Genomic DNA, 17,594 nt, shown 5'->3' with positions numbered 1-17,594 from the left:
TGATTGTTATTTCTGCTTCTAAATTTAAAGAACCAAACGATTTTGGTGTTTACTAAATCGTGTTGCTGTTGAAAGTAGCCTACAAATCCAAGAATGGAAATAAGGTGAGTATTACTTGCATGTTGCAAGATTTGTCTGAAATTTTAAATGCTTGGCATTTGCTACGTCCCTATTGTTAACTCGTGATAATGTCCTGAAACATTACCAAATATGGAAAAATCGAATGGTAAACATATGCTTGTAGACTCTATAATTTTAAGACTGAAATACCAAGAGGGTTCCGATTATGAGGAATACAAATTAAGCAAAAATATAGTGACGATTGAAGTGAAATTCTATACCCTACAGCTGATCCGATTTCAGTTCAGTTCACTCCTCCCAAACATCGCCATAAGAATTTTTCTTGTCTGAAGCGTGAGCTCGTGATGACACACCTGACGTGCCGTAACCCGGTGCGGTATGCGGTGCAACATTTGGATTTGTTTTGAATCCGTCCGTCTTCTTGTAAGCATCCAACCTCTTTTGTTCAAATTCTTCTCGATTTTGTCTACGAAGCTCATCGTATGACGAAGAGTGCTGGGTTGGAGAAGGCAGAGGCTGTTCCGACACAACAAAAGAGTCCATCGATGGTCGAAATGAATCATTGAGCCCAATAGCTGTCGGCGGAGCATCGTAAGATCGATCCTCACTTCTTAGCTCTTGTAGATAGTCTGAAGGATTTCCACTGTCTGCATCGGAAGACAGCGTGGATGGTCCAAGGTTTATAGGTTCAGAAGTAAACCTTAAAAAATAAAAAGGAACAAAGAAATGATAAATGGAGAATATCACTAAATTATAATATCACTACAGAACTATAAAATAGGAAATGATTCCAATATCAAGTAAATTCAACTACTTGGTCCAAAATCAATCAACATCTTTGGATACATCACATGATGATAGTAATAATATAACCCTTACACTTCTTGAAAACCTCCTTTGTTTCTTCCTCGTCTTTGACGTAGTGCCTCAGCCAGAGGACTATTTGGAAGGGTCATCAGCTTTTCAGCACATTTTGTTTGATAAGACAATTTCCCTGCAAAATATCCAAATGATGCACCTAACAGGATTTTAGGCCAAGGACCCCACTTGGTGCTACCCTTGAGGTATCCTGAAATCATATTAAAAGAATGCCAAATTCTCTAGCTTATTCCTAGTTAGTAATACATTATTAGTTTCCCAATTTAACTGTGCACATCATCAATTTTCAAAGATCTATGAATGTTTATGTAATCATGTGAATGAAACTAGCGGTTGATTACTCACCAGATTTGACTCCATAATAGGCAAGGGTCCCAAGTGCAGTGCCCATTGGCAAGCTCCTGAAGTAGAAACTCTCATAATTGCACTCTTTCAAAACTCTTAGTTCTTCTGGGCTAAATTTCTTTGGAAATCAAATTTACGGGTTAGAACACATTCAACAAAACGTGCATTTAGACAACTAATATTTACGTATAGTTCACGTCGGGTAAGTGGATCCTTTTCTACTGAGAGGGGCGTTTGTGACTCTGACATGCTGTATTTCGTCCCAGGGAACTTTAAAACACTGCATATGACAAAAAAAAATAGCTAAGAGATTAATATATATTGAAAAATTCAGTTAAATATTACATACATTTGACTCGACTACAGTTCAATGCAGACGAATGGACGATTAGCAGACGTCTTCCCGTTGGCATGGAAACGTGCTGTTTTCCACACGTGGTTCTCTACTGCAACAACGTAGGTTGCTGCAGCTCCACAATAAATTTGATTCAAGCTTTCAAAACTTGTAAAAATTATTTTTATTTCGTGTTGTGAATTTTTCATTCATTAAAATGGTGAGACACAATAATCAGCTTCCTACAAATCTACCACAGTTGCAAAATTTGCTGAAGCGAGATCCCGCATCTTACAAAGATGAGGTACAGTTGTCAACGACCATTTTATACTTTGGTCTGCCTTTTTCTTTACAAAACATGCACAAAATTACAACTGTTTGTATTCGCAGTTTATGCAACAGCATCGTCATTACAATTCAACAAGGATGGTCTTTGAAATGAAACCTGACCAGTACAATAAAGATCTTGATGACTTAGTAATGTTTCTGGCCCAGGTACCCAGCACTTCTTCCTGTTTGGTTCTTTAATTAGCACAATTTTTTTCTATCCATCTAGGTTTCACATTGTTTCCCTGAAGATTTGAAGGAATATCCACAGGAACTAATGGATATTTTACAGCGCCACCCAACAACTCTACATCCTGACATGAGAAAAGTAATAAATAAATTCCTACTAGACAAGCCAACCAGCTCATACACACCATTTTCTTTTTCCTAGACATTTTGCAGGGCTCTCATCTTGTTGCGTAACAAGAACCTGATTTCACCGACATCTTTATTGACCCTATTTTTTCAACTTCTTCGCTGCCCTGACAAAGAGCTAAGAGCCTTTCTAAAGAATCACATTATTACAGATATAAAAAATGTGAATTCAAAATCAAAGAACATAAAACTGAATAATGTAACTTACTTTTCTATAATAATTTTGATATTCTGGAACTAATGCTCATATTTGATATTTTGAAACAGGTCCTCCAGAATTTCATGTTTGCCATGCTGAAAGATTCAAACATCACTGCCGCAAAGATGTCTCTGGTATGTGACTTGTCAATTGAAATAGAAAGTTGACAGCTAGTTTTAACATACTTTTTTTTTTTAGGATGTAATGATTGACCTTTACAAGAAAAATATTTGGAATGACCAAAAGACTGTAAATGTAATAGCTACTGCATGTCTATCTAAAACTACAAAGGTAAGACTCGTTTGCATATTCAAAGTAAAAGCTTTCTTAATTGTATACTCCGATGATATCTAGGTTATGGTTACAGCTTTGCAATTTTTCATGGGTTCTGACGAAAAACAAGAGGATTCAGACAGTGAAGCCGAGGTAACCGATTTTATTTAAGTTCTCGTTGCCCGATCTTGAATGTTTCGCTCTTCTATTTAACACAGAATGAAAACGTCATCATCAGGGAAGTTGGTATGGCTGCTCGAGTAAATAAAAAATCTCGAAAACGCGAGAAACAAATGGAAAAAGTCAAAAAGACTTTAAAGGTAGGGGTTTACAGTTCGTGATTAGCATTGGTCGGCAAGACTAGATGGATAGTAAATTAATTGTATTTCCAACGTCTACCAGAAACGCAATAATTCAAAGAAGGCCCCGGTGTTTAATTTCTCTGCCATACACTTGATCCGGGATCCCCAAAGTAAATTCACCGTTTCTTGAATTAAAATCCCGTTCTAAGCCGGTAATGATTTCTTTGCTTTATTTCAAGGTTTTGCAGAGCAGTTGTTTAAACATGTCGAGGGAATGAACGAACGCTTTGAAGTCAAAGTCATGGCGTTAGATGTGATTTCTCGACTCATAGGCACCCACCAGTTATTCATCTTTAATTTCTACCCATACTTGAATCGTTTTCTACAGCCACACCAAAGAGGTGATGACTAACTTAATGCCGAACTGTCAGTGGTAGACTGTTGTGGGCAATAGAGTCTGTCTCGAATGGGGACATAAACATTTCTAATATCTTTTGGCGCTTGGCAGATGTGACCAAAATGTTGCTGTTTGCTGCACAGGCTTCTCACGAGCTCTTGCCACCTGATGTTTTAGAATCGGTAGTGAGTGCCATAGTCAGCAATTTCGTGACAGAACGGAATTCCGCTGAAGTAATGGCCGTGGGGTGAGGACTCTTTATTTCAGTACATGCATTTGCATCTTACTAATAATAGTAGTGTTTCAATTGTGACGCAGGCTAAACGCCATTAGAGAAATATGTGCCAGATGTCCACTAGTAATGAACGCCGAATTGCTACGCGAACTTATCGAATACCGTACCTCAAAACAAAAGAGTGTGATGATGGCATCGAGGTCTATACTACAGCTGTATCGCGTCATCAACCCGGAAATGTTGCCACGCAAAGAACGAGTATTTATGAGAGATTATTTTTCGTTTTGAAATGCGTCATGTTTCAGGCTCACTTGATTATTTATTTATTCTCTTCTTCACTAGGGTCGGCCCACAGAAGCTATGAGCGAGTTGACAATCAAAGCCTACGGAGCTGTGGATGCCAAAGATTATATTCCTGGAGCAGAGGCATTGAATCCGGATGATGAAAATGCCAACCCAGATGACGAAAAAGATGAATCAGCAGATGATGATGAAAGTGATGACGACGGTTGGGTCGATGTTTCTCACTCTGATGACGGTGAAGAGGTTGACACTGATTCTGAAGTTGAGGACAATGATGAAGACGACGAAGAAGTGGACAGTGGTGAAGAAGAAGGGAGTGATGAAGAAGACTCTGATGAAGAAGACTCTGATGACGAGGACGGCGATGAAGATTCAGATAGTGAAGAAGAATCAGAGGATGGTGATACGGTTGAAAAAAGAGTCAGACGTCCACTGACGAAACAAGAAAAGAAAAAACAAAAGAGAATCAATAAAGATTTGAAAAGAAGTCGGAAGAAAACTGTTGCTGCCGCCGAGGATCCCAGCGTCATTGAAGAAAGGAAAATAAAAGCGGCTGCAGTCAGTTTGAGTCGAATCCTTACGGACAAAGACTTTGCAAAGATCGATGCTGCCCAGGTAAAGAAGCAGTTGGATGCCTCTAAAGCCCGCCAAAAGAGAAAAATCGCTGATGACTTGGACGACACCATAAAGCGGTAATATGTCTTCCCTACACGTGCACGGCATTAGGCAACATTCTTAAGTCTTAGGGTCAAAGAGTCCATCTTTGCATGACTCACGTAGTCCGCTTCGTTTGCTGGCAAAAACAGTCGTTCTGGATTATCAGTCTGTGTGTGTGGTGTATTAAGCAAGATGGGATCACCCCATAACTCGTCTCAAATGTCTTGTATCCAAGCGCATCTTGATTGGACGCTGTAATCAAACGCGGAAGTCTCGTTCAGCCCATATGATATCACGTAGACAGTTGACTTTATTTTGTGTTCCAATCGGTGGCATGATTTTTTTTTATTTTTCTTTATCTCTTGGGCATAGAGATTTGTATCCTGTAACACTCATCTCTCCATGACATGATTTGAAATCCTACAAAATCAACGTGGACTTTGTCTCTTTAGCTTATAGACTCATCCTATTGTTTGTCTTGTTTTTTATTTTAATATTAGGGGTGAGTTAGTCCGACTGGACGACATTGAGAAAGTCTACAAGAAACGCCGCCACGATAAGGATTCTCGCCTCACAACAGTCTTGGTAAAGCACCTGTCCCACATAATTTCCATATATTTTCTTGTGTGTTGTAATGTTTGATTGCCTGTGTTTTTACCTGCCAACTGAGAGCTAGTTGTTAATGTCGATTACCAAAATGCTGTTATCGATATAGGAAGGGCGTGCTGACCGTGAAAAACCAACACGAAAGCCTAAACGTCAAAATCCTAACGCCAGCACTACAAATCGAGAAAAGAGCAAAAACAAGAACTTTATGATGTTGAAACAAAAAGCCAAGGGGAAACATAAGCGATCTTTCAAAGATAAGCAGGTAAATTGTCTTGACGACTGGCCAAAAAGAAACCACGTGGCAGTTTTGTACTTGTTTTCCTCTCTTTTTACAGATCGCCTTGCGCAATGCGCTGCTGAAACAGAAGAAGATGGGCTTGAGGAAATAAGCCGCGTAACGTCAAATAACCGGACGTCTAAGCAAATGTAACGAAAAAAAAAAATAAGTCTCGGATCGTCGTCTGGTGAATCCTATTGGATGACGGAAGGTGAACTCTTGCTTAGGTAAATTGATCGAATTTCTCGATCAACCGTAACAATCTGGAATGGTAAGAGCATTTTTTTTTTAAATCCGACAATTTGATCAATACAAACAATGCCGTTATCATTATCTTAAAGAAACAAAAGAAAAGGGCTGAATACGCAATCTTTTTTTAGAATCGGTCAGCTTAGTGATACAACTCGTATTGGCAAGCTGGCCCATTTTTAAGAGAAAATGCATACCAATGTCGACCAAAAAAAAAGAAGAAGTTGTAAATAATGCGTAGGAGAAAGAAGAGTAGCCGGTTTTCTGGTTGACCCTGCGGGTTGACTGATTTGACTACCTGAGTAGACCAACAGGTACAAGAGAAAAGGTAGGAAGAAAAGAGATCAATTTTGGTTAGCAGCAAGTTGTCGGCGAGGGGGTTTATTTATTGCTACCGACATAGTCTTTGCATGGCACTCTTTCGTGTTACCCATTCGGAATAATAGAAGAAGTGGGCGAAGCAGCACACGCTTAACGAGAATCCCCTCTCGTTTTTTCTTTTTTTTTTTCTACTTTTCTTTTTTAACGCCCATTTTTGTTTTCTCTCCCTATTTGAAAAAGGTGAAAGAATAAGCGGCTATAGTTGTTTTTCGAATTTATGAGCTTTTTTCTGTATGACGCAAGACTTGCGTTATTCAACGAAAAAGAACGATAATTGACGTGATGGGATTTTTGGTGTGTTTAGGGCAGTTGACTAATAATGGCTTGGCTATCGCTTCAATTCGTGTAATAAATTTGAAGCCGATTTTACTGTACGTTTGATTATCATTCGATAATAAGAAAAACGTCAGTCAGAAAAGCACTTTAATTTCTTGTTATTGTAACAAAACGCCATCTCATCCAACTCATTAAAAGTTTCCTTCATTTTTTGGTCTGCGTGTCTCAACAGCCTCTTTCTACTTGTAAATCGAGTTCAGGGAAGGAAAAAAAAAAATTTAATGTTTCTCACTTGCGTTAGCCCTCTCTTTTTAAGAATGTTTTCCGGGGGCTTTCATTGTGGTGGCTGGCCAAAGTCATTTCGGATTGTATCCGTAGTCGTCTGTGCAAAAAGAGGTTTTTCGGAAAGATAAGGAACAAAAAAAAAAAGCTTTTGCTCTTTTTCCTTTTGTCTCGTGGACAGACAAATTTGTGTTGCTACTCCTTCAGCTCGTTTGTACGTTTCCTTCACAAATAAAAGGTTCGGCAGCCCGTTGCAAAACCTTTAGTTGTAAAAGAGACAAAACAAGAAAGACGGAATAGGAAGAAAAGGAACACTAATACACCCCCCCCAAAAAAAAAAACAAGGTGAACGACCGTCATATTTTTCTCTGCAGAGTTGAGTGACAGGCGAGGCAAAGACGGTCTTTCCATGTCTGATGTCTATAACAAACACCCAACAAGCTTCGAAGTGAACTCAGCCAGCCGAAAAAGAAAAACTTATTTTTTTAAATTTTTCTTTTCGAGATAAATGAAGAATTTGAATAGGAATAGAAAAAAAGGGATATTACGATCATCATCTCGCCGTCTGGCTGACGGCATTCGAGTGATTGCCAAAAACTACACGTCCGTGCTGCTAGTTATACGAGATGAACGGTTGTGCGGGAGAGGGGGGGGGGTGGGCAGTTAGTTTTTTAAGCTACAAAAGAAATAAATGGTGTTGTTATTGCTTGTTATTATAGCCGGTTTTTATATTTTGGCAATACTAGTGTCGCTCAAGCGACACATTCTATACGACCGCTCACTCCTTAAAAATATGAGGAACGACACCATCAGCGTGACACGCTACAGTACGCATTGTCGTATCTCATCCCGGACGGGGGAAAAAAAAAGGGGGGCTGCTGGATGTAACAGTGACTAAGATATGGAACGACTGTAACGGAGTAGAGAAAAAAAAAACTAAATTGTGCACAGGTAAATCACCTAACAGACGGGACATTACGGACTTTTGGGGTATAGTTTAATGGACTCGTCCGTTCGCCTGTCTCTCTATATAGAACTTGATTGTTATATCTTTGTATATATGTTGCAGCTGCGGAGCGGAGAGCCTGTTCCATCGTTTCTCAATCGTGCGCTTCGACATTCCGTGCGATCATTGAAACGCAGGAATGTCACTCCCACGCCTCGATGGCGTTTTTCTTTTTGGCTTCTCGTCCATCTTCATTTTCTTCTTTTCTACACACTCGTTGTATAAATACGAACGTCGGAGGGAAAAAAACACCCCGAAAAGAACATATTTCGCTTTTCCCCCCCTCACTGCACCTTACCAGAAAAATATTCTCGAAAAGAATCTGGTGACTTGCGATGGAGGAATGAAATAAGGAATAGCACAGGCTCATTAGCATTTTTCTCTCGCACATATCCCGACAGCTACGTAGACGACGGAGGTAGGGTCTAGTTGTCTGGCTCCTGCTGCATACACTGTTGTCATACGCAGAATTTCGTTATTAGACAAACAGCATTTGATATAGATCGTATGACTTTGTTGGATGTTTTTGGTGGATGTCTGACACGGCCAATAACGGCGAAATTTGATGTTTCCGGTTCCGACATTCAAATGAGCCCTTCCTCGTTTGTTTTTTTTTTCTCCTGTGCTTTTATACGACTCACGGCTCGGAAAATCTTCAATGATGTAAGTTTTATTTCTTTTTCTTTTCTTATACAGTTTTGATGTCGAGGAGAGAGCCCCCCTCTCAACAGGACAAGAAAAGTAAGAGGGGGGTTACATTATTTACCTATTTGAACATAACTTTTGTAGCCGCTCTCTAAGAGCTTAAGGGCAAAAAAAAAAGGCCAATCTACTGACGGGCCAAAAAAGAAATGACTGTAAGAATCTAGGTAGAAAAGACACAAGAGGCAAATAGAAGAATAACACAAAAGTCATGTCACGGAAGAAAAGGCCGACATGGCCGTCTTCAGAGGCCTAGCAACGGCTCAAAATGTATTTTACTTTGAGGGGGGAGTTCTGTGGCTTTTTTTTGGAGGGCAATGAACTTGAACAACCTTTTCGGCATTAAAACGTGTAGACCCATCTTGATTTTACCTTCTCCCTTTTCGATGCAACGCCCGCAGTGCCAACACCTTCATCCCTTCGAAAAGTCTCTCTCTCTCCTCGTAGGCCTTTTAAAAAAGGAAAAGACGGTTTATTTAGGCTGAAAGCAAAAATGAAATGAAAAAGAGAGTTCCAAGTAGAAAGGCCTGAAAATGAGGGGTCCCTAAGAGAGAGAGAGGGGGGACTTAAATGTTCCAAAGTGTAGGCGAAAAAATAAAACAGAATGTATGAGGCTCTTAAGCTATTCAGGTCCATAAGTAATAGGTCTTTGGGCCTACACAAGTGCCACGTAGCAAAAACAGGGAGCTAATATAACAAAGAAGATTTTCTCTCTCTCTTTTTTTTAACTTTCATCTTCTATAATCACATAGAATGTGTCCGCCCAAACCATGTCGTCCAGTTTTCTTAGAAATACTTGTATCAACGATGAACCAACAGGAGCGGCAAATTCATCTTAAACACCAATGTAGCGTCTTTTTCAAGTCGGGGACATACGTCGGCCATCACTCTGAAGTTCCAAACTACTTTGCTTTTGTCTCTCTTTTTTTTTTTTTTTCGTTCTAGGAAAGTAACAGTTCCTTCGAAAGAAGTGTTGCTGCAACAGGATCCCTCAATCGCTTTTTCTTTTTTTTTTTCCCCTCTTCTATTTATCCACATAAATATCCATCGCGTAGCAGGAGCAAACAGCTGCACGTCTCCGGCGTGTGGGCCATCAGTTCTTGATGTCCCGCGACGAAACATTAAAAACCGCTGGGTGTGGCTTACAGGCAACAAGCGAAGAAAGAAAAAGAGTTGAAAGACTTTTGAAAGTTTTTTTTTTTTTTTTTTTACCAGACAGTTTGATTCGAATTGTCGTGTAAATAACAAAAGAAACACGTAAGTGTATAGCTCATTATTGCGTCATCAGATGCACGCAATAATGCAATATCAGACGGATCGTTCAGTCTCTTCATGACGTCATCAATTGCAATCGTGTGACGTAATCGACGAGGATATGCACATGCGATCACCGCTGTTTGGCAAATTTTAATCTAATCATATTTGAATTTGCTGTTTTTGTTGTTGTTGTAAGGTTGTCTCGATGTTCTACACGAATCGCCCTTGTCTTGTCAACTTGTTGATGAATTGATTCCAGCGGTTGCACCTTGATTATCGTTTTCGTCTAGTAATTTCAATTCCGTCCCATCTGTTTTTTGAAACGTGTCTCCGGGTCCCCGGGTAATTCTCTTGTTTCAAACCGCACAAGGACGCACCGTTCACATATAGAAAGGAATCAACCAAATGACTTGATTTTAACGCAGGATTAAAAAAAAAAAAAGGACCGTGAAACGTGTGCAAATAATTTCTAGCCAATTTTGGGCGGTTTGTTAAAAACGCAATGCCATGCACTGGGCTGTGGAAAAAAACAAAACACGCAGAAATCTGTTAGTTGAACATTCGTTTGATTCAGCCCCACAGGCTATAGGTGACCTACTTTGATGACTGTCGAAAAGGCGGGAGCTGCACGCAAAAAAAGAAAAAAACACGAGAAAAAACGAAGAGGAAAAAAAATAGTTGTTTGTTGCGCCCTTGACATTTTGACGATGGTCTGCATAGCAAATTAGTAGTTTTTCTCTGCTTCCCACATTCGTTATATTTGATACATCGGCAAGTCATCCATTCAAAAATCATCGAATTGACGGATTTTTTTTTTTCTTATAAAATTTCTCGGTTCGGTTGTTTACTCGTCTCCATTATTGTGTTGCATACTGAACAAAAACAGCTCATCATTAATGCAGTCTTTTTTTTTTTTTTTTTTCATTTGCGCAAGGCGCCCGGCCGATATTTTGTTGAATAATCAGAAACATGCACGAAACGCACAGCTGCCTGTAATATCGGAGCTTGTAGTCAATGACCCTCACCTACTTTTTTTTCACCGTTTCTCTCTCTCTCTCTCTCTTTTTTTAATACTTCACGGCCAATCATCTCAGGGTCAACATGACGATTGCGTCTGTCACTGATTTTTTTTTATGCGATCCGGTTTTGCCTAGCAAATATGAAATCTATGTAGTTGCGAGCGTCAAATTATTATAGTAGGTTAAACTTGAATGTAAATGGCACTTTGATTCTTTTGTTGTGGATGTCGGGTTTGACGTTGGCGAACAAAGGTCGATTTAGTCTGCCGTGTTGTTTGTCCCGCCGAGAGTGAATCAGTCCCAGAACTTAATTCCTTTTCTGCCCCTTTCATTTCTATCATATACGTACGTATGAATTTTTGTTTGTTTTTTGTCTCTTTCCTTATCAGATTCTTTTAAACGTCTGAATGCAACAAACAGAAGGGCAGACTGTTTTCGTCACGTTCGTAGAAACGTGAAATAATGCGCTATATTCATTCGATTGAAACCAATCGACTTGATCGCCATGCGGTTCAGCAGAAGTTAGACACCTGGTAGTTTCACGGCAGCAAGTCAGTCACTTTACACGCGGATCCATTCAAAATCTATCGCAAAACTTAAAATTGCTGACGTACCGCTATTCACAACAACAAAACAACCCTAAACAGAAGTTAGCAGCATATATTTATCCTCGGCCCCTTTGGAAAAAGGAGCAGAAGGGGTGGCAACAGGCCTAGCTCTTTGACAAGTTTAGGGGTGTATCGGGAGTGCATTTGGGCTGCAGAACAACTGCGTTATATACACGGGTGGAGACAAGCCAGCGTGAAACGTACAGGATATCACGTAACAAGTAGAATGGAGCGAAACTACACAATAAAACAGTTAAAGGAGAAAACAAAACAAACGACGCAGAGATGCTCTCAGAATTGGGAGTAGTAGGCAATGAAAGAAAAGTGTCCAGCAGCAGAGTGTGATTGGAAATGTTTTCCAGCCAAAAATTCCACGAAAGCTCGATGTATTATCTGTCGTCTCGTCCGTCTACACGGACGTCTGTTGTTCAACAAAACACAACAAAAGAACAACGGGGAGAAAAAGGCACCGATAAAAACAAACAAGAAGAGCATATATCCTACTATATATTCTAAAACCAGCACGCAGATGTGCTGTAATAATCGTTCTTTATATACTCCGAAACGTACGTAATTGCACACGTTTGTACAAATAGAGTAACAGGTGTGCGTGTAAGGTCAGTGCCGACAGAACAACACGGACGTGAGAACATTGCGGTTCAGACGCACACTCAAACAATCATTGCAAAATGCCTATATATGGTTCTCTATTCAATCGAGACTCGCGGCCGACCAGATTACGAGAGGTTAAAAAGTGAGGAACCATCGCGAGTTTTTTGTTTGTGTCATCAAAGTTAGGGGTTTTGTTTTTGTTTTACCATCATCGCACACCCGTATAGAGAAGGGAGAAAAAGCCGGGAGAAGGGGAGGACGATAACGACGACGATGTCACTGACACGACGGCCAGAATGTGACGGCCAAGAATCCGTGACACGCGGCCACGCAACCACAGAAAAACACGTTGGTGTGTGTGTGTGTGTGCGTGTGTGTGCGTGGGGGTGGAATATAGACGAAAGCAAAAATGAAACAACAAGAAGAGACTAGTGAGTGAAAAGACAGAAAAATCATCTGAATAAAAAGTCCGTTTTTTCTTCTTCTTGAAAACATTCCGGCTGCTGGGCTGTCTTATTTCCAGTTGCTTTTTCCTTTTTTTTTTGAGTGTGTGTGTGTGTGTTTTAAGTCAGTTGCGGGCATTCTAAGCGAGCCGATGTTTGCCTTGCAGTGAACGCTGAAAAATACGTCGCTGTTGCGCGCGATGAGAAGAAGAATGCGGCCAGAAAAGATGGACAGTTCCCTTCACAGCGGACACAGTTGACATCACATCTCACGACTCGTTAGCTTTACCCGACGCGCTGCTTCGACACGGCACATGATCCTGACATTTAAAAAAAACTTGAAGGATTTCTAACATAAACCGAAATCAATCAGTTTGCCGTTCTTTTTAATGGAAAATCGCGATATTCTTGTTGTTGCGGCGATTGTATTTTTACTTGAAGATGTAGGGCAAATTAAAAATTTGAATTCTAAAGAGAGGCAGAGTTTGAAAGTTATAACGATTGGCTGGCTCACGTGCCGTCATGTTCAGCACTGCAGGGGATCTGTCAATCCTACATTCTTTTTTTTTTTTCCTTTTCTAAACCATTCCTTCTTATTTTTAAACAACACTCTTTCCCTTTTTCTTTTCTTTTCTTGCTTTCAAGTTCAACCTACTCCGGTGTAGTGCTTCTCCCCCTCTTACTTTGTATCCCCTCCACTCTTCGAAAGGGGGCCCATTCCATGGCCAGTTTTCTTTTAGCCCCCTCTACGGTCCCACTATCTTATGTAATCATTCGTCATGAGACTTTTACGCAAAAGGCAATTTTGTTTTTTTAATTAAATAAGCAAAATCATGTAAATGATGCGTCTGGTCGAAATATGTTTTCCTTGAAAATTTGTGTTTCTCGTCGACTCATTTCAACCGTGTTTTGACTCGCACCGGTAGACGAGACCATATTGCGACTTTAAGAAACAGCTGCTTTTTTCTTTACGCTGGCCAAGCAGCAATTTTTTTTCCGAAAATATTTTTTAAAATTTTATATACATTTATTTTTGTACTATCTCATGCAGCAGCTCTTGATCGTTATAGAGAGAAACACGCTGATGTGTGTCGGGATGACAGATCATCGAACTCTCTTTTTCGCCTTGTGTTTCTTGTTGCTGGGACGTCCTAAAATGCGTACAATACGTATCATCGTATCATCGTTGTAGTACGTATATAAAAGCGAAAGGGAGAAAATGCAACATCTGTCCACATTTCCCATAAGCGGCAGCATGGAACAACAGCATTTTCGTTTTGAAAACAGTTATTATATACAATTTTTCCTGTTGTTTCTCTTTTCTTTTTCTATTTTCACCTGGTGCTGTACGTTTATGTAACTTAAGAAAATATGAAATGTCAAGGACAAAGGGCAATAATAATCTAAGAAAAAAAAAATCGTTCTTCATTTGTTGCATTTTCATAGGCCGCTACGGCAAATTTACGGAAAATTTGCAACGTTTTCCCACTTTTCATTAATTGTTTATTTAGACAGTTGACAGCAGTTGCTAGAAGATCCAGTATGGCGTAGCCGACGTGGTTCAATTTTTTACGCTGAATTGTCTTATGGTAAGTCACAATGTCATTTCAAATCGTCGTGCAAGTAGTTTACCTATTACCGAAAGGATTTAAATTCTGTATGGTGTGTGTAGTCTTGTCCTGCCACGTATATGGCTTACAGTACCTGCCATTGGCGCTATGTTCTTGTAAGTTCTATTCTTACGCCACAAGCTTGTTTTACATTTAGCTTTTGGGGAAAAATGTAACATGTTCAAATTTGAATAGCCTGTTTAACCTGTCAAGCGTAGAGAATTCCTGAATCTTATCGGGGTCACTTAAATTGAATGGCTGGTTTGTCTCTAAATGGATTCTGTTGTATTAGCGTTCAGCAACTGACCGGAAAAAATTGCGAAATCGCGTGGATAAAAAAAAAAGGTTTCAAACAATCGAGGAAATAGACCGCAATAGTTGAGGTTACACAGAGGTAGATTTAATCCACTATAGGATGGAGGCACAGCGAGGATTATCGTTAAGTTTTTTTGATTGGATTAGACTGACCAGTTGGCTCATTCATCAAGCCATACTCGTTTAGCTAATGAGTTTCTATGTATTGTCAACTGGACGTATGGAAAATTGCGTCAGCACGTGGACTTCAAACAAGACGAGGAACAGAAAACCGTCAAGTATCAACCCATTTCGTTGATTTATTGGATGAACTGGAGGAATTAGTAGTTGTGAGCAATTTTAACGGATATAATCAGAGTCATCGAGCATCAAATGACGTGCAAAAACAAGAGAAAAGGGAAAGGTTTTTTCAGTAAAAATGCCAATTTTGATTTGGTCGTTTAACTCGGTTGATTGGACAAGGAAACCTTAAAAGAATCGTTGCTCATTTCCTTATTTTGTTTGAAAATTATTAGCCCATTTGTGTTTTAGAAATTCACCGGCTGTCCCTTCAATCACGTGCTACGTCTCTTATTGATTTCCCAAATGAAGAATCCTTAAATGTTTTTCGCCAAGGAATTTATGCAATTGAATGATTTAAAATTAACGTCACTGATATAGTGTAAACTAAAAAAAAAAAAATTATTTTAAATAAATAATAGAGAATAAGTGGCTGTGAGAGTTTTCGGTTGATTCGTTCAACTAGGCAACGGGCAGTTTCGTTTTGCCATCCCGCGTGCATGATGCATCCGGATGAACGTTACGCGGCAATTTGTTTTATTCCGTAAATAAATAGAAAATGTGCAATTTTTTTTATTTTTGCAAACGGGGAATTGCATTTGCGTGTTGTCAACGTCAGTTAAAGTCAATGAAATAATTGGACGATTACCGTGCAAAGTTCAATTTCGTTTGTGAAAATCATCGGTTTTTCTTTCGTGAAATTGATGCAGATTAACTGGCCACTTGATCGAACCCCACCGTTTAGTACGAAATAAATTTTTTCGTTTTAAAAATGCAGTGAGGATAATGACGCTTGACGGAATTCCGAGGAAAAGAAAACTCTTTTTCGTATTATTCATTCCCGTTTGTGGGCAACGTTCACGGATGAAAGCGAAAGGAAGACTGCCATGCGCTAATGTGTAACTCTGATATTTAGAAAGGAGAAAAACGATTTGAAATAATTAAAGGTGCTCACAAGTTTTCCTCGAGAATCATCCGTTGGCGTTACACGTTTGCTACCATTATTATTACATTACTGTTATAACTATAGCGACTGTGCCTTTTTTTTCTATTATAAACACAACACGGTTTATCACTTACGATGTCGCTGTGAGAAATTTTGGTTCCATTTTCTCGTGGCTCAACATGTTGAGCTCGTCCTCCACCTAAAGACTTTTTTCTATTTTTTTCATTGCCTTTTCTCTCTCTCTCTCACAGAGTTCCTTCACCTTGACCCCCCACGCCTCCCCTTGCATAAATACCTTTCGCTTGCTTGCTCTCTACCATTTTTCTCTTTCGAGATTTATTGTAATATTCACTTTTGATTATTCTCATTTCCTTGTTTGACACTAGACGCTTCCGACATTTTTTTTTTTTTCCTTTTCTTCGTTGTCGAAACAATTACGAAAAAATTCAAGAGTTGTTAAATAGTTGGGCGTGGTTCCGGGTCATTTCAGGTCAAGTCAAACACGCCCTTTTTAATCCAGCCGACTCGGACGAGTGCCTCGCTTTGAAAAAAAAATGGAATCTCTTCTTGTTGGAAGGGAGAATTTTGCTGAAAAATTGACCTTTGCCATTAAAAATGGCTGCAAAGTCAAAAAGATTGTCATCGACAAGGAAAAAATCTTTTTGGCCGAGCGACTAACAGGGAGGCAGAAAAAGAAAGGTCAACGTTCTCTTGAAATATCTTCGTTTATGATCACGGTTCACTGTTCTCTTTGAGGGTTACAAATAAAGAAGCCGTTGCTGTCTATACCTTTTTCGTTTGCTGTATATATTTTATACAGCACGTGAACCTAGGTCATCCTTCCGAATTTCAGCCGTGTCATCGAGTCCGTCTGAATTTTGTTACTGACCTTGTTCTCCCTCTCTTTTACGTGCTTTTATTACTTAGCCGCTTTGTTATTGTTTTGCTTGTTTTTTTACAAGCAAAACATGGCGGTTCGATTACTAAACTTGGTCACATCAGTTCCCCCTAATCACCCGCTGTTTAATAACACAATGACTCGGGTGATTGCGGACGGGCAAAGAAAAAAAACAAACTAAACAAACCCGGTGTGTTTCCCCCACACACATCCATACGTGGTGTGTGTAAATAAATTAGAAGGCACGAGTTTTTAATTCCCGGTGCGCTGTGTGTGGCTGTCGAAATGTTTTAAACGACAACGATTTTATTAGCCGAGTTCAATCACCTGGATGCACGTCGGCCACACAACTGGTGTCTATTATAACCACACAGGTGCCCATAGGTGATTGTACGATGTGACGTCATTTTTCTTCAATGGCGCGTTTGGAAAGGGAAAAAAAAAATAAATAAATACTAGCGGGCTAAGTATTACGTGCTGTCTGATGAGCTTGCTGCTTGTATAGTTAGCGTGAAGGCGGCGTGTAGACAGCGTGACCACACGGAGGAGAGCGATGGAATCTTGCTGGCGTCGCGGTGGGAATGTAACAACAGACGTTGCCTTTTTTTTTTCTTTCTTTCTTTCTTTCTTGATTGTCTAATTTCTTCATTTTCACGACCGTGTGTTGTTATCCAGGTGCGGGGCGAAATCTTTTTCAGTGGCAAAAGAGAACTTGACGAAGACGATGAAAGTCCTGGTCGTTATTAATCGCCATAGATTTAGCGAGAGACAACACGAGAACAGATGACGCGGTTATTTTACGAATTTTTTTTCCGTTTTTCTTTCAGAACACGCCCTCTTTGAATCTCGCTCCGTTGAGAGTTGAATAAACTCTCGTCGTGCGTCTCTACATTTGTTCTGATTTTCAAACGAAATTTCAGCGGCGCGTATACAAACTTGGGTATATCCAATAAAAAGAGACCAATTTACCTTGTAAGAAAATGTATATCGATTTTCACGCAAGTGAGTGGTCCCATTAAACTGGAAATAGAATTTCATTTGTGCAGATCTTGCAGTCAATGTAATTGGAGACATCTCTGCACATGGCAATTAGAAATCCGTTATACATTAAGTGGCAT

General features: G+C 39.7%; 2 protein-coding genes across 2 annotated transcripts; one reads left to right on the top strand and one right to left on the bottom strand.

Moving 5' to 3' along the window:
• Positions 1–233: 233 nt before the first annotated feature.
• LOC116924251 (OCIA domain-containing protein 1) lies at positions 234–1,781 on the bottom strand. The gene is made up of 5 exons (XM_032930759.2): positions 1,655–1,781; positions 1,492–1,585; positions 1,306–1,423; positions 961–1,150; positions 234–781 (listed from the first exon to the last, which is right to left on the bottom strand). Exons 2-5 carry the CDS (start codon positions 1,552–1,554, stop codon positions 370–372), a joined length of 783 nt encoding a protein of 260 aa, XP_032786650.2. The 5' UTR covers positions 1,555–1,585; positions 1,655–1,781; the 3' UTR covers positions 234–369.
• Positions 1,782–1,800: 19 nt separating this feature from the next.
• LOC116924250 (protein SDA1 homolog) lies at positions 1,801–5,923 on the top strand. The gene is made up of 16 exons (XM_032930758.2): positions 1,801–1,943; positions 2,030–2,134; positions 2,196–2,294; positions 2,358–2,540; positions 2,609–2,674; positions 2,739–2,831; positions 2,895–2,966; positions 3,032–3,133; positions 3,216–3,285; positions 3,355–3,516; positions 3,624–3,759; positions 3,831–4,005; positions 4,090–4,742; positions 5,208–5,292; positions 5,423–5,578; positions 5,652–5,923. Exons 1-16 carry the CDS (start codon positions 1,857–1,859, stop codon positions 5,703–5,705), a joined length of 2,298 nt encoding a protein of 765 aa, XP_032786649.2. The 5' UTR covers positions 1,801–1,856; the 3' UTR covers positions 5,706–5,923.
• Positions 5,924–17,594: the final 11,671 nt, after the last annotated feature.

The sequence above is a fragment of the Daphnia magna genome, linkage group LG6, assembly GCF_020631705.1.
Source record: "Daphnia magna isolate NIES linkage group LG6, ASM2063170v1.1, whole genome shotgun sequence".
Lineage (NCBI taxonomy): Eukaryota > Metazoa > Arthropoda > Branchiopoda > Diplostraca > Daphniidae > Daphnia > Daphnia magna.
Note: the sequence above shows the minus strand (reverse complement) of the source record. Positions and strands in the feature narration are given on the sequence as shown.

Excerpts from the sequence above, each read along its gene's own strand:
- LOC116924251 (XM_032930759.2), bottom strand. The coding sequence starts at position 1,554 with ATGTCAGAGTCACAAACGCCCCTCTCAGTAGAAAAGGATCCACTTACC. Across the intron at positions 1,151-1,305 it reads CTATTATGGAGTCAAATCTG|GATACCTCAAGGGTAGCACC; the intron begins GTGAGTAATCAA and ends ATATGATTTCAG. Across the intron at positions 782-960 it reads AAAGGAGGTTTTCAAGAAGT|GTTTACTTCTGAACCTATAA; the intron begins GTAAGGGTTATA and ends TTATTTTTTAAG.
- LOC116924250 (XM_032930758.2), top strand. The coding sequence starts at position 1,857 with ATGGTGAGACACAATAATCAGCTTCCTACAAATCTACCACAGTTGCAA. Across the intron at positions 2,675-2,738 it reads CTGCCGCAAAGATGTCTCTG|GATGTAATGATTGACCTTTA; the intron begins GTATGTGACTTG and ends TTTTTTTTTTAG. Across the intron at positions 3,286-3,354 it reads CTTGATCCGGGATCCCCAAA|GTTTTGCAGAGCAGTTGTTT; the intron begins GTAAATTCACCG and ends CTTTATTTCAAG.